We start from the raw sequence: 16376 nt of genomic DNA, 5'->3' as shown, positions 1-16376 counted from the left end.
GCTGAGAATGGCCGCCTTCACGTGCTACAGGCTCTGCTCCAGCATAACGTTACCAATCCGATTGATTGGGGATATGCTATGGTTGCTAGTGTTTCCAATGCCCACTGTGACGTGGTGAAATGGCTCTGCACAAATGTTGTCCACGAATGCGAGCTTGAGTCCGTAGTTTACGTAGCTCTGAACCGAGGCGACATGGATTTCGTGACGTTCTTGATGCCCCCGGTGGTTGTATCTTGGATCATGCCTTGTCTTGTAGCAGACCAGAGATCATCGAGCTCGCCCTGGACTGCGGCTACTTCCATCGCAGTGAAAACAACGCTACCTTCGCCGTTCAAAATCTGGCCGAAACAGGGAAACTGTATGTCATGAAGAGAATTGCACAGCAGCACAATCCACCCCCGCACAGCTCTAGCTGGCTTCACAGTTGGGGTGACGCACTTAGAAAAGCATGCAAACGTGGAGATTCGCCGATGGTTGAATGGTTGTTAGAGCACCCGGTGGGCAGGGAAATTTGTGCGGAACAAGCTCCTTGTTTGGCAGCGAAATATGGCTTCATTGGCATAATCAAGTACGTCTTCCAACGAAGGACGTATTTGCAAACGATACTATTATCGAGTCTGCAGCTTGCAATGGACAGCTAACGGTTGTAAAGTGGATGATTGAACCTGGTTTGCACCCCGATGAAGAATCATGCGCTGACGTGATTAATGAAGCTGCCCGAAGTGGGAGCTGCTGCTTATTTTCACGATTTCAATTGCTCGCTAGTGACTACAACAACTCGTCTCAAACGACGCCGACAAGCGAATTTGTTTGATATATGGTGGTGTGCCAGCCACGCGATGTTTCACCACTAGCAACTTACCCTTCGCTGCTATCTTCCACGCAAGAAAAGTTACGAAGTACTGTGCTTTAAATCATGATTGGCCTGATGTCTTTCAGTTGGGTGTCCAGGATATTTCGGATCTAGCAACTGCGCGATGAGGTGATCTCCTCCTCTAGCGTTCTCGTACCGGAGGTCGCTCTTCGTCCCACGTCCGAACTCCAGAGTAAGCACCGTGGGGTAGTGGTCTTGCAAGAAAATCAGCATGTCAAACGTGTTTAGCGGATACTTCCACAGCCGGTTATGCTCGGGGATGAACTGCGGGTAGCGGAGTCGAAGCCAGTACGCAACGTGCAAATGCCCGTTGCCGATGGCGAATTTGACTGCGCTAGCTGTACATCCCTCCGATCGGTTCGCGTGCAGCAACTTGCAGACCTCCAGGTGTCCGTTGAAGGCGGCATTAGTCATTGCACTTGTCGTGCAACCAGCGTCCGTGTTCGCGTGTTGCCATTTCAAGACCTCCAAGTGATCGTTCTGCGCGGGCTTATCCATGGCGAATTTACTGCAGCCTTCGAAGTGGTTTGCGTGTAGCCATCTCGCGACCTCAAGATGCCCTTTAGCTGCAGCCTCCTCCATTGCCTTTTCCGCTCGAGCCCACCAATCCACAGGCTGACCCGTTCGCCTGCGCTTCGAGCTTGGCTCACCGTTGACGTGTTTTGGCTGCGCTGACTCATTGAGATGGAGTTCATGGAAGAACTGCAACATCTCGAGGTGACCATTTCTTGCCGCGGATACTACTGCACCATCCGCGTTGTTGTCCTGGCTGTAGGGCGGGGCGTTATCAAGCAGCCATTTCACGCAGTCTAGCTGGCCTCCAGCAGCCGCGTTTAACAAAGTATCGGCGTCTTCATCAGGCCATCCATGCTCAAAAAGGTATTGCAACACGTCAATGTGGCCTGTCTTCGCTGCACTATCGAGCATTTTACAGATGTTGAAGACGCTATCGTCCTTGATGCGGGCGAGCACTGCGCGCCCTGCTCGATCCTCCGCCATCCACTTGACCATAGCAAGGTCTCCACGCTCGCTCGCAGAATCCATGGCCCAATCCCATTTGTCAATCCAGTCTTTGTTCAACCGCTTCCGGCTATGCAGTTTGTCAACTTGTTTCATCAGGTCCAAGTTCCCAGTGCGAGCCAAAGTCAAGATGGCAAACGCAGAAGCATCTTTATTCTTCTTGATGAACCCGTTGTCCAGCAACCACTGGATCGCATCCGGCTGCGCATAGTCAAGGAGATAGTTCACCACCCTCGTATCCGGAGGCAAGATCGTCTCTGCGAACGCGACCGAACCTCGCAACTCCAACAACCTCGTCCATTTCGTCTTGGTCATTTTCATGTGGCGTATGTTCATCCAACCACGCCATAATGTGGAAATATTTCTTGTTAACTGCTTCACGGGTGGCATGACCTCCCCACCTGACCACATTGCCAGGACCGTTCCAGTCTTTTGGCATCACTGGGACACTATCCGTCGAGAAGAATTGATTTCGCAAGATGTCATGCCGTTCTGAAGACTGTGGCTTTGGTGTTGCAACAGTTGAAGACTTGATACATGTGGGGAGGGGGATAATCTCAAGTTTTCTGGGGCCCGCGCCTTATCTGTTGCTAAGTGAGGCCTGTGAATTTGGTTCTATCGATTTGTTGGACTGGAGCTGGCATGCAAGTTGTACCAGTGTTCATACAAGGACCTCCAGGTGGCCTCTAACGAATCATCTTCGGTCAACAAAGGACGAAGAGAAAAGTGACTACGAGTGGACAAACTATACCTCTACGAGCGGGGAATAGTCGATGGATACGAATCCTCATTTCGTGAGCAGTTGCCAAAGGCTGGCTGAATGTTGCAAACTGGCTGGTAGACAATTTTCCAAGCACAAGGAGATTCCTCTAAACTGCATTGACTGGGCTGTAAGAAGTGGCGATTTGAAGACAGTCGGGTTCCTACATGATCTCGAGCTGATTCTGGAGTCTGGGATACCTGATGAAGAAACTAAAAGTGCAATACAACAATAATCTAGTGCGTCGCAGCCTGAGAATCAGCAAGTGAAATGTCGATTCAAGGAACGTGGTCGCTTGAACAATCTCAAAAAGGTAGCCCCGCCAACTTGGTGTTCAGCAGCTGCCATGGATAAAGCAGCAGCTCATGGGCATCTAAACATGGTTACATGGCTTCACGCAAACTGAAGCGAAGGGTGCACCAAAAGAGAGGACATTTGGAAGTGGTTCAGTGGCTCAAGTCGAATCGATCAGAGGGATGTACCTCATGTGCTATGGCTGATGCAGTGTTTGGAGGCCACTTACACGTGGTGCGATGGCTTCACGAAAATCTGCCCGAAGGAAACACGGCGGCCGCGGTGGACGTGGTCGCGATGGACATAGCGACTGGTACGGGATATCTAGAGCTGGTCAAATGGTTACATATAACCTGACGAGCGAGTTGCGCAACCATGGCATTTCAACGTGCTGTAATGCAGGCGCACATTCCAACGCTCGTGTACATCTCCACAAACGACACGTACAGTATTACCACGTTTGGGATGATGTTGTTCTTGTATGAACATTGGCCTGCCGTTCACTCCAGATTTTGTCGTAACTTCTGCGCGATCTTAGTTTGACGGAAGCCACAAGACGTATGATGAAGACGTTGGGATGTGGATGTGAGAATTGCAACTTCGATGAGAGTCAAAGTGGATCCCTGGCTACTGTGTCCTTGATGAAGCTGAAAACTCAGAGTTTGGACTCGACAAAGAAAATCTGAACTAGGAATTCGAGTAAATGCAATCTATACGACGTATTCATACAATCCAAACCCCAATCCTGCACGCCCGTCGATAATTAAGTGAACGAAACGTTTTCCTTCGCTACCATCGCAGAAATCGGTTTCTTTTCTTCCTACAAAACTTTTCTTCTTCTAGGTTGCTGTAGTACAACCCCGTAAATAAATCCATGATATGCCACATGTACCACAAATAATATGGCCAATCGCAACAGACCAAATCTTGTACCTCGCCACTTTCCCTTTGCCGCCAAGCCAAGGCCATGCTCTTCCAGCTTTCCTGCGTGCACCAGGTTCTGCGCGACAGGCCCATGGGGACGCCCTCGAACAGCTGGGGCCGATCATTTCCTGTTTTTTGGGCCCGCCTCCGACGCTCTCACTGTGTGCAGCCTGCGCTTTTGGGCCCTCACGCAATTATTGGACTGGATTTGGGTCAGCAGCTGTGAAATGCCCGAGACCAGATCGTCCACGTGGACTTTAAATAACCACCTCCGATCCGACAGGGAATAATTTTTATGGCACTTCCGGAAATCCACTGAAATTGTGGCACAGCGCGGCGACCTGGACGTGATGAAGTGGCTTTTTGGCCATTTTACAAACTGCTTTGTGCCTGTGGATGTGGTGGAAGCAGCGGCGAAAAATGGGCATTTACCCATTTTGAAGTTTCTGTTGGAAAAGATGCAGGACGGTACTACGAGCACAGTCACACGGCCGTGGAAGTCGTAGGTGGAATTGTGCCCTTTGAAAGTGTTCCCAAAATTTCACAAGGGATGCCAGAAAATGGAATTAGGGTCCATTGGGGTGGACGCAGTTTGCTGCACGCCATTGAACAGAAACATCCGGAAATTGCTCAGTGGTTGTATGAAAATACGCCGCACAAACTCGACGATGATGAAGTTCGGTGGGCCGTGGAGTACTCTCTTCGAGTTCCCGACATGGATCTAGCCATGTTTTTCTTGCCTGCTGGGAGGTCGATTGTGGAGTTTTCGCACGATGATCCGCATCCAGAAACAGTGGAGAGGTTGTTGGAGGACGGGTACATTCGTGAAGATGAGCATTGCGCTGCCGTGGCCATTTGCATGCTGGCGAGAGTGGGGAGACTGGACCTGATGCACCGGATCATGCAACTTCATTCTCCACCTCGCCTTCATCCTCGGTTCGACTGGTCGAGTGAATGGTTCTATGCTACGAAAGAGGCGTGCAAGTTCGGAGACGTTGCGATCGTTCGATGGATCATGGAGCACCCTGTTGGACTTCGTATTACAGAGGCGTACCAGCATCACCACAGTGCGGGACCGGAGCATTTCTTCTACCTTGCTGCGGCAAGAGGTCATACTGAAGTGATACAGTACCTCTATGAGGAAGGATATTCCGACAACTTCAAAGAGCCTGTACGGCTGGCTATCCAGAATAACCATTTGGAGACGGTGAAGTGGCTGCTCAAGCACCACCACTACGCTTCGCATGGCTTCATGATTGAGGTGGCTGCGAAACACGGACGTCTGGAAGTTCTCAAGTATTTCCACGATATCGACAAGCCCGACGATACTGCGTGGTTGCCTCCATTTGGGAATGCGATTGATGTGGCAGCAGGACACGGCCATTTGGCTGTGGTGCAATGGCTGCATGAAACTCGTTCCGACGGCTGTACAACGAGGGCGATGGACAACACAGCTGCTAATGGACATCTCGAAATGCTGCAATGGCTGCATGAAAACCGTACAGAGGGTTGCTCGAGAAAGGCGATGAACAAGGCTGCAGCCATCTGGAAGTGGTGCAATGGCTTCACCGCAATCGGTCGGAAGGTTGCACCACTAGAGCAATGGACTCAGCTGCTGCAAATGACCACCTGGAAATGGTGAAGTGGCTCTTTACGAATCGATCTGAGAGCTGTACCGTCAAAGCCATTGAAAAGGCTCTGGAAAACAGCCACCTGAGTGTTGCGTACTGGCTGCAGACAAACATTCCGATGTGGAATCCCTCGGTGGATACGTTGCAGATCAAAGCTCCCAACAAATTCGACATTCTGCTGCTTCTGGATTGGTCCATTCCCCAGATCTACGATACTCAAGACCCAGACCAACCCATTTTGGCGGTGGTCACGGAGCCAAACGACAATCATGCCCTGACGTGGATGAAGGAGAAACATGACATCCGCTTCGATGTTCACGGGTGAAAACTTGATGCTTCAGAAGGTGCTAACTGCCCTGCCCAATCTTTCTCGTAGTTCTAACTTTTTGCTTCTGCATAAGCTCAATAAGACGAAAACAAACCGGCTGAATAAGAAGAAGAGGCTATACCCGATAATACAAAAGCACAAGGAATGCTGGAGCGGTGGCGCATGGCTCGAGCTGGCGAGGCTAACGCCAGCACCCAGTACACGCTGCAGCTTTGTTCAGTCCCCTTCCGAACGACGATGGTACATCAACAATGCCAATGCAGTTTCATTTGCAAGTATACTGACGTTTATTTTTCTCTCAGTTGGGCGTGGCAGTGTGTGGTTGGGAGTTCATTACCGAGATAACTCGCACCGACGCGACTGGACGAACTGTACTGCTTATCCTGCCACAGCTAGGACTACTTGTTATCATCGTGTCCCAGTTCTTCTGTTTCACACGGCGCTTGCACCGAATTGTAAGTTCTTCCAGCGATAGTGCATGTCTACAGTGATTTCGTGAGCAAACCCAGCTCTGACAGCTCCACCGTTTGCTTTTGATAATTATTGCTGTAGGTCGTGCTTAGCATCACAGTGCTGACTCCTGCTTTTGTCATCGCTTTCGCCCATTCAGGGTTTAGAATGGGACTCGGCCTTTGCTGTTGCAGCCGTTCCTTCTGGTGGGTTTTACGATCATTTGATATTTATCGTAGGAACCCCGTTAACGCTGCGCTTGGACGTCCAGCCCTATCATGTATTCTGCTGATCTTACACCGGATACTGAAGCTTGTGGGCTGGTCTTGAACAACTGGTACGACGTTACTGTATAGCTAACTTTGCATGAATGCCCTCCTCACTTCCAAAACGATACGCACGTATTAGCTACATGGCATTTATCCGCAAGATATTCCACTTCTATGGCACTGCTAGCTTGTTGGCTCCTTTGGTAAGGCAATGCAGAGATTTGATGAGCTGGATCACAAATTTACTGATGGATCCCCTTAATACTTAGGCAACAGCTATGTTCACAGAGCTGTCTAACGTCACTCACCAGAGCTCTGAACGAATGCATTGCCATGCTTTTATGTCAAAGACCCGTCTTCAGTAGCGTGATCGGTCCATTCACTATGCCATGGGTCAGAAATACCTTGTCACAGCTCATCACCAACGTTAGTAGCTCGTTTCCCCTTTGTGTAACTCAGAGAATTTCCCATTGATCTATGACGTTTGTTCTACAATTCTGTACATGCGAGGAGCTAAGCCAGGAGAAGCCAAAGCTAAAGTCTGCACTTATCAACGCAGGACATGTTATAATCAGCTCGAACGTCATGAAATTAGTCACGAACAGCGTCCCATTGTGTGCCAGCGAGTTCTGGATTGTATGACAAATACATAAAAACAGGTTGATTGAACCATTCGCCAATATGACACGACAGACCAGCAGCATTGACATCCGTGACATTCGTTGTAATACGTACACCACCACAACCAGCGACACACTACCATAGACTGGTATTTCACGAAAAGCACTTGCCAAAGGGTCGTAGTCAATTGACCGAAGCAGTGGGTAATGAGCGACATTATGTCTACACAGACATACAACAGTGAGTAGAACTCGACGATTTCATGTCGATGAGAATAATGAACTCGGCTGTGGGAAGAGCAGCCTTGCACTTCGTTCAAGAAACCACAGGCGTTCTTTGCTGGAAACATTTCCCTTCCGATAGTTTTGGACTGGCACCGGCAATGAAGATTTTGCTAGTGGCGGCCCTGTAGGGATTGATTAATGTTGAGGACCAACAAGAAGTACTCGTCGGCTTATGGGATTTGCTACGTCTTATCTAGGAGCTCGCTCTGGGACTACTGTAGGGATACTCGAGTTTTTCTTAGTGGTGCACAGCAAAACGCGTAGGTCTTCTTCAATATTTTTGTTAGAGATTTTACTGATAGTAGCCGAGTGCTATCAATCCAAGCACAAAGTCCAGTGCCCATTTGAAGTATAGTTATCATAGAATGAGAGTTACCCATCGAGCCCGAGACGTTCACCGCGTTAAAGACATTAAAAATCATGAATACCGCTTAAATTGTAACAGTCATACAAATATCCTATCACAGAGAAGTACTTAACCATCTAAACTGCGTATGCTACACTACATGTGTAACGGGGTACACCGACGTGTACCCATGTTACATAAAGAGTGACGGGATGTCTCTCTTTTGTGCCCATGGTACGTGGTACCGGTTGGCGGTGAGCCAACCATTGGGCACTTGTTTAGCTTTTACTATAGTTGACTTAGAGTTTGTAAGGATCAAGCTTGACTCACCTATAAATATATTCAGTCTTTAAACCTACCGTCTAAGTCGTAGTCGGTTCCCTTAGACCGGGAACCGTGAACTTGTTGTTCACCGAGAGCTTACGCTCTCTAGCACTTCCTCTGTGCAAGGTGCTGTGTGCCCCGTCACACTTGGTAGCACTTGTAGTCAATCCACGCCTACGCGGGTAGGATTGGACTACCTGAATCCTCTGTGGTCTCAAAGCCTGAGCCACTATGGAACGAAGTGAGTTTCCTCACTTGAACGACTCGCAGTTCGAGTCCGTTCGAAAGATGGGAGGCATCTTTGGGAGGGATGTCCTCCGAGGCTTGGCGTCGGTGACGCCAGCCGAGCAAGTCGAACGCGTGAACGCGTTCGACACGTATGAACGTGAGCTCATTGCTCACGTGCAGGGAAACCTGCAGGCCTCTGTGGCCGAGCCGAAGCTGGTCCAGCCGAAGCCGGTCCAGCCGAAGCCTTTGCGGCTGGCTGTGCCTGCGTTCGAAGGGAAGGAAGGTGAAAACCTTCACTTCTGGATCCGAGAAGTTGAGATCGCCATGAGGGCGGGTCTCATCTCGGATCAGGGACTTCGCGTTGCGTTCGCGTTGTCCAACCTAAGCGGTCGTGCCAAGAATTGGGCGTACACGCTGGAGACGACGTCTCCTGGATGCTTTGCATCCTGGGAACAGTTGTGCGAGCGGCTTCGCGCTGCGTTTCTCCCGGCGAACGATGCGTTCCGCCAGCGCTCACGCTTCCTCGCCTGTAAACAAGGGAAGCGCGAGCTGTACGAGTGCGTACAAGAGATGCGCACATTGGCATCATCTTTGGTGGGGAACCCTCTGCCCGAAGACGTCAAGACGACGGTCTTCATGGACGGCCTGAAGATCGGTCCCGCACGCACGCAGTTATTCCGCGTGCATGCATCCACTATGGAGGAGGCGATTAAGATCGCCCTCCAGGAGGAGTACAGCCATAAGCGGGCTGGTACTCCGGTTGTTGCGCAACTTGTCGTTGCGAACAACGAGCCAGAGCCTATGGACTTGAGCTCTGCTGAGATTGGCTCGGTCCGCTGCTATAAATGCGACGGACTAGGACACTACCAACGTGTGTGTCCTTCGACTGGGGTGGGGAAGAGCCCATCCCTCAAACCCCAAGGGCCTAATGGTCGCTGGCGCAAGCCGCGGCCAGGTGGCCGAGGGAACTCCGGCCACCAGTAATGGCGGGTTCCCCAGAGGGGGGAGAGTTGAGTCTCCGTGACGGGTGTGCGGGTGGTGCACACCATGGAGGCTTAGCCTACGAGAGACATTATGTCTCGAATCGGTGATGGCAACGCTGGGTTGCCGTTAGTACACGTGAGTGTACGGGGATGTTAATATCCCTAGGAACGTTTAGTTCCAGGGGCGTCGAATGCTTTCGTACGCCGCCGGAGCGATTGCCAACTCTCTGTGAGAGAGCATCGGCAATGGTCTGCATAGACCTTGCTGTCAAGTTCACACACCTGAACAGCTGCAACCCGTACGTGGTCGTGGACACGTACGGCGTCCGCTTGGGTGCGCCGTGCCATGGACGCACGCACCCTGAAGCAATTGGTGTCGGAAAGCCATCTAGGCTAACCGGCACCCAGCTTCTGGCAGAGCATTGGTGAGTCATGATCCCACCTCTGCCAGAACACACGGTATTCGAAAGGATTACCAGGCGCAATGGCGTCCACCGACGTACGGAAGTCGTCGGAGTAGTTGCAGCTGCAACAGGTGTTGAGACACCGTCCACTGCGGGCAATGGACCGCCACAGGCAATGCCGGTGGACAGGACTAATAGTCCAGCGAGGGGAGCTGCAACGCCAGCAACACCCACCGCTCCTGATCGTGGCGCCATACAGGCCTCGACTGTATCAGCGCCAGGGGATGTCAGCTCCCCAGTAGAACAAGTCCACGTGAGGCCAAGACGGTCGAGACCGTGGCCAGGGCTGAGGTTGCCGAGAGCACCTCCTGTGTGGGTAACAATGGGCCACACGGAGTCGATGAGATTCCCGACTCTGCCCTTGAGTCACCACCGGCCGTGGGTAACGAAGAACCACGCCGGGGTAGGCATTGACGACGTCGCCGCCGTAAGCCGAGTCTGTTGAAACAGACTGGAGTCGCCACGAGCGACTCGGAGTAATCAACGCTCCTCAGGCACGGCCGGCCGAAGATGCTATCACATCTTCGACGGCGAGACCTGTCAAGTCAAGGCGGCGGTCATAAGTTTGACCGCCCTGCCGGAGGTGTCAGAGTTTCTGAACCTCGAGGGAATGTCGCTGCACGACTTCCAGGCCAGCATGAAGGCTGGGGAGATAGCACTCCTGTAACCGGAGACCTCTCCTGAAGAGTTGAACTCTTCTTCTGTTCTGGACAGGAACGTCCTGGAAGAGTTCTGTTGACGTAGTTATGCGTAACTACGTCCACAGGTCGCAAGACCATGTCCATCGCGGGTAACCCTCGCGGACCGCCAAAGGCTTAGCCGATGGACAGGGCGTCTTGCCCGGCATGTGTGGCTGCGCTGTACCACAGCGACCATCGCCGAGAAGTCGTCGCGCCGTACGGGCTTCGACTTCAGTAGTGCCGAGTGGCACAACCGGACCTGTGGTTTAAGTCCACGGCCGAGATCGTGGCCAGCTGGAAGTTGCTATAAACACCTCCTGTGTGGGTAACCAAGTTCCACACGGAGTCGATAAGACTCCTGGCACCGCCACCAAGACGTGGGTAACTTAGTTTCACGTCCCGATGACCGCCGACGACACCGTCGCCGCCGAAAGTCGGGTCTGCGCACGTACCAGACCGGAGTCGCAATGAACGACTCGGAGCTATGCTCCTCAGACACACGGTCGGCTCGATGGTGCAGCCGGTTATCAGCTGCTACCAAAGGCCGAGGTGTCAGCATTGCTGACCCTTGTATACCAAAGCGCAAGCTGCGCTTGGGTTCCGAAGAACCCAGTGTTTCAATTCACGGCACGAGTCACATGGTTGACGTCGTGCCTGGCGCAATGTATATCGCCCGGTCGCCCAGACCTTAACTGAAGAGGAAGACGCGGGTTGCGCTTCCTGTGTGGGTAACATAGTTCCACACACTAGGTGAGCCCATGGTGGCTTCACCCGACGTGGGTAATATCGTTCCACGTCAAGTCGCACAGACTCAAACTGTTCCCGGGCTGGATGAATTCTAGCCGCGGTCGACTCGGTCACCCCGGAGGGGGATCAATCGTAAGAGGGGGACGGGTTCGGAAATACCTCTCCTCCCAGGTCTCTAGAGAGACTAGCTTCCTCACGGAAGCTGTTGTTGGCATGAGCCAACAACTGTTCAGCATCAGTGCTGCACGCTTGCGGCACTCGAGGCAGCCGTGGTACATTGAACACGCGGCGTACCTCTGGCGTACGGGAGCACAGCCCCGTACGCCGACGCGGTCATAGTGCCGTGCATGCTTGCACGCACTCGGAACATCTCAATGTTCTAGTGGTAGCCGTAGTACACGGCGAACCACTAACGTATGGGCTCACAGGCCCGTACGCCGTCGTGGTCATGAAAAAGACCGAGTGTCGTGCAGGCTTGCACACACTCCGACCGTGTCCCGGTCTTGGCGATGCACGAAGCAATCGCCGGCACCAGAGTGAAGGTGGTAGAGAGTGCATGTAACTCTCCACCATGCTTCAAGTACCGATGGGTACCTCGGTGTCGATGTCCGACACCGAAGCGTCTATGGTACGACGACCTAGACGCGGGGTGGAGCTTGCTGCTCTACCCGAAATGCTCTTATTGATGAGCAGGCTGCTAATGGCACCCGTCGTATCACTACGACGAAGCACGATGCTTAGTGCTTTGGTCAACGAATGATCTGAGCGCGTGTACGGCGCCGATGCTTCACGCGCTCAGCCATGACTAGCGTAACCCATGCGGGTCCGCTATCATGGCAGGAGGTGAGCTGCGAGCTCCCTCCACTCTTGGGCTATGTGATGCCCGGGATGGTGTCGACCCACACGGGAGACACAAGACACACGAAGTGTCAGGGACGGCCCACGGCTCCTCCCAAGTGAACTGCAGGTGGTCAAGGAGAACCACCGCAAGTTTGGATGCAGTAGCATCCCGTGCCGAAGCACTGTGCGCTTGCTAGCACCGCAACGCGAGTTGCTAAGGACGGCGGCTTCGCGGCCGACATCGTCCTCTGTGCAAGGAAGCACCTCGCGGTGTCCGCCACGGACACAAGTCACTGCGTGACTGTCGAGAGGGCGCGCCAGCCGTGCTGTGGCTGCGCCCGGGAATTCCCAATTTGGGAGTTCCAATTCTCTCCCTTCTGATTGGAGAATAAGGTGTGATTCTCAGATAAGTGGGGGAGGATGTAACGGGGTACACCGACGTGTACCCATGTTACATAAAGAGTGACGGGATGTCTCTCTTTTGTGCCCATGGTACGTGGTACCGGTTGGCGGTGAGCCAACCATTGGGCACTTGTTTAGCTTTTACTATAGTTGACTTAGAGTTTGTAAGGATCAAGCTTGACTCACCTATAAATATATTCAGTCTTTAAACCTACCGTCTAAGTCGTAGTCGGGTCCCTTAGACCGGGAACCGTGAACTTGTTGTTCACCGAGAGCTTACGCTCTCTAGCACTTCCTCTGTGCAAGGTGCTGTGTGCCCCGTCACAACATGTGTTAAGCTTGCTGATTGTATATAAAAAAGTTAGGGGATGACAACACAGGCAGGTCAGTGAAAAATCCGTGCTTACGTAACACACAAGCTGCATATGCGCTTGCATTGATGCACAGCACGTAGCATGATAGAGAACGCCTTACGCACACCATACAGTCCTGTACCAGCACAATAAGTCTGCGTGGGCATGGTCAGCACCCTCCCAGATGGACCAGCACACTGCCAGCACCATACGAGGTGATGCCGGGGGAAGCGCGCAAAAGGGCTGCGGGTAGGGTGAATGTGTGCCAGCGGCCTCCCGGTCATTTGTGGTGTGACCCACGGCATTCCCGGAAGGCACGGCGAGCGGCGAGCATGCCGAGGCGGGTATAGTGGCGAGATGTCGCTGTGGAGGTGGACGCGGCCGAAGCCGAGGCGGTGGTGTCAAAGCTAAAGTCATTTGATATCGACAAGAGCAATGCACCATGTGAGCACAAGATGCGCTATCGCCTGCTAGAATGCAGTGCTGATTCCTGCGCCGCGGCGAGCCCGATCAAGTGCGCGTGGCGGGGGAAGATGCTCACGTGCTTGACCACGGAGAAGGTCTCTGTGTTCGAGTTTGGCGAGCACAACTCGACCACCCCGTCGCCGGCGCCCAAGAACCTCACCCTGGCGCACAAGGCGTTCTGCCGCGACCTGCGGCCGATGCGCATTCGACATGCGCTGTCGCGCACGTTTTCGACCCCCCCCCCCCCCCCCCCTGAAGGAGTTACTTGGTCTGAAGATGGTCAAAACTTTGTCAATCACTACAGCCGCACGCAGATGGAGAACCAAGACCGCGTGGAGGACCTCACGGCCTGGATCTGCGAGCGCGCATACTCCGGGTCCGAGCCCATGACACAAGCGTTCACTTTCGCCTGGCGCATGGACGATCTGAGCAAGACCATAGTGGGCAACGGCTCCGACATGAAGCCGTTCTTAGTGGGCATCTCGACGAAGGCGCTGATGTTGCGCCTGACCGTGCCGCCCGAGAGCTTCATCCTCCACCTAGACGGGACATACAAGACCAACCAGTGCGACTACCCCGTCCTGGTTGTCGGGGTGTCGGACCGATCGCGGAGGTTCCACCTGGTGGCCCTGTTCGTCATCCCGAAGGAAACGCAGCCGATGTTCCAGGATGCTTTGCTGTCCCAACGCAGTGTGTACTTCTGGGTGGCTGGGAAGCACCTAACTGTCAACTACGCTATGACGGACAGCGGCAGAGATCAATGCAACGCTCTCGCTGCGGTTTTCGGCGACAATCCCCAGTACCGCTTCCTGATGTGCTTCTTCCACGTCATGAAGCACATCCAGGAGCGGGTGAAGCTTCTTTCCTCGCGTGCACAAGCAAGAGCACTACGAGGGCTTTACGATTTGCACTTTGCGCGCAGCCAGACGGAGTATTTGGGGATGCTGCGTCCCATCTTACAAGCCTGGATGAGCGACCCGCTTTTAGTTCTGTTCGCGCAATATTGTCACGCGCAGTGGCTGACTGGCCATGGCAGATGTTCGCCACACCCACTGACTTCGCCTCCACGAACAACCCCGCCGAGACATTCAACGCGTTGGTAAAGCGGGACTACACGCTGCGTCGCCGGCTCAAGATGGGGACACTCTTGAGGGAGCTGAGTGCGTCCTGCCAGGATCAATCGAGTAGTACCCGCGCTTTTGAGTTCACCGTGTGCCCACCCATAACCCTCTCACGCAGGGTGTTCGAGCTGGTCCGCTTGAAGTTACTGGGCGTGGCGGAGCACCACCGATCTCAGTGCGGTTTGCCCAGCATCCGTCACACGCGCACTTGAACCAGTGCTCGTTCCCGTAGTGGACGGTCACTTGCGCGCCAGCCTTCCCGTTCTTGAGCATCTTGACGAGGACGCGCACTCGGGAGCGGGGCTGCTGCTCCACGAATGCTGCATTCGGCTGGCAGGAGTGCGACAGGAAGCTCGTTATCGATCCGCACCTCAGCGCATCCACGTAGACGTAGTTGCCCAGCACAGACTTGGCGTTGTACAGCATTGTGTACCCGCTGTTATCCTTGAGCGCTAGAGCAGGTTGACCTTCAACGACGGCCGCAAACTCGTTCAGCTCCCCGAAGTATCCACCAATCACGTCGCCGACGTCCAGCGCCGTGGTGGTGTACATACCGAGACCGACCCGGCCCGTGTCGAACAACTTGACCGTGTCCAGCGTCCGCGGAGCGTTGCTGCACCTCGCCCCAAGCTTGCAATAGTTGGGGGTGCAGAATGACGCGGACGCTACGTTCGAGCACGTGTCCAAGAAGCAGCCCCCGAAGCAGCTACAGCGGTCGAAGCTCCCAATGTCGGGGATCTTGACCCCGTTACGCTTGCACGTCGTGAGCTCCTCCACTTCGGCCGGCCACTGCACAGTGCAGCAGTGAGGGCACTCCTTCTTGGATGAGGGCTCCTCGTACAACCTTCGCCGGGCGTGCAGTTTCTCCACCTCTTTCACCACCTCGGGGCTCTTCATCAGGGCCTCGAACTTCACGGGCTTGAACGCCTTCGCGTGGTAGATCACGCTCCCCCTCCTCGTGAACGCGCACTTGACCAGGTGTCGGCGCTTCCGCGACCTGGGCACGTGTCACTGGGCCCGCTACTTGGAGGCCTGGTGCCGGATCTTGCCACGCACGTGTCGATTGGGGATGGCCCGCATGTAGGCTACCAACTTCTGGTCGCTGACAGAGCTTGACTGGTCACCGGCTGAAGCCACCTGCAGCCCCAGGCCCTCTTCGGAGGACACGAAGCCCACGATCTCGTCCACGGACGACCGCACGAAACTTTCCTCGCGTGCAGCATTGGGCCGAGACGTCGCGAATGCTCCTCCGCTGTGCGGCGGCGCTAAATTCGCGCTGCCGTGAACGATGGGCACGTGCACGTCCTCCGACCCGGACTCAGAACCGGGGAGCTGCACGCTGACGATCTGGCGAACCTTCCCCCACTTGCATCACGGGAGTTATAAGTGGGGGAAGGTCCTCCGCTGTCTGCTGGCGCTGAAATCGCGCTGCTGGGAGCGCTGGGCGCCGGCACGTCCTCCAACCCGGACACTCGGTCCTGGGAGCTGCATACGCTGCTCTGAGGTGTTTCTGGGACGGTCTCGCCGCACGCGTCCTCTAGCGCCTCACGGACAACTTCGCAAGCGGGTGTGACCGCTCCTTTCAGCGCCGTTTTGAGCGTTCCGGCAAGGTTTGGAGCCACGAAGGTCCCAGGGACCAGCTGGAACGTCCGCAGCTTGCGCCAAATACCGGGAATTGGCTTGCTGGACCGCGCCTTGAGCATCTTGACCACCATGTCGGTCGGCATGGCCTCGGCGGTGTCCACCGAGATCTGGAAGTTACCGTTGCGGCCGCCGTCAACACTGGTGATGACGGCGCGGCGAAAATCTCTGCTGTCCCCCGACACGAAAGCGCGCGAGAAGCATTCTATCACGTCGCCTGCGTGGAGAGCCTGCGGAGGCAGCTCCGCAGCGCTGAGGCCCGGCATCGTCGATGGCTGAGTGCTGGACGCGCGGATGCGCTGCAAGGTTCCTGGTGTGCCGTGGCGT

The 16376-nt window shown here is 54.1% G+C and overlaps 1 protein-coding gene across 1 annotated transcript; it reads left to right on the top strand.

Annotated features, from left to right (window-relative positions):
• Window positions 1-5975: 5975 nt before the first annotated feature.
• KRP23_6834 (uncharacterized protein) lies at window positions 5976-6915 on the top strand (the record flags this gene model as incomplete). Its single annotated transcript, XM_067892074.1, has 6 exons — window positions 5976-6071; window positions 6134-6286; window positions 6384-6487; window positions 6553-6618; window positions 6690-6753; window positions 6820-6915. The coding sequence occupies 6 exons, from the start codon at window positions 5976-5978 to the stop codon at window positions 6913-6915; spliced, it is 579 nt and encodes a 192-aa protein (XP_067746370.1).
• Window positions 6916-16376: the final 9461 nt, after the last annotated feature.

Source organism: Phytophthora ramorum, assembly GCF_020800215.1.
Source record: "Phytophthora ramorum isolate Pr-102 chromosome Unknown Phyram_PR-102_s0005, whole genome shotgun sequence".
NCBI classification, from domain to species: Eukaryota; Oomycota; class Peronosporomycetes; order Peronosporales; family Peronosporaceae; genus Phytophthora; species Phytophthora ramorum.
The sequence above is the reverse complement of the archived record's forward strand: the minus strand, read 5'-3'. Positions and strand labels throughout refer to the sequence as shown.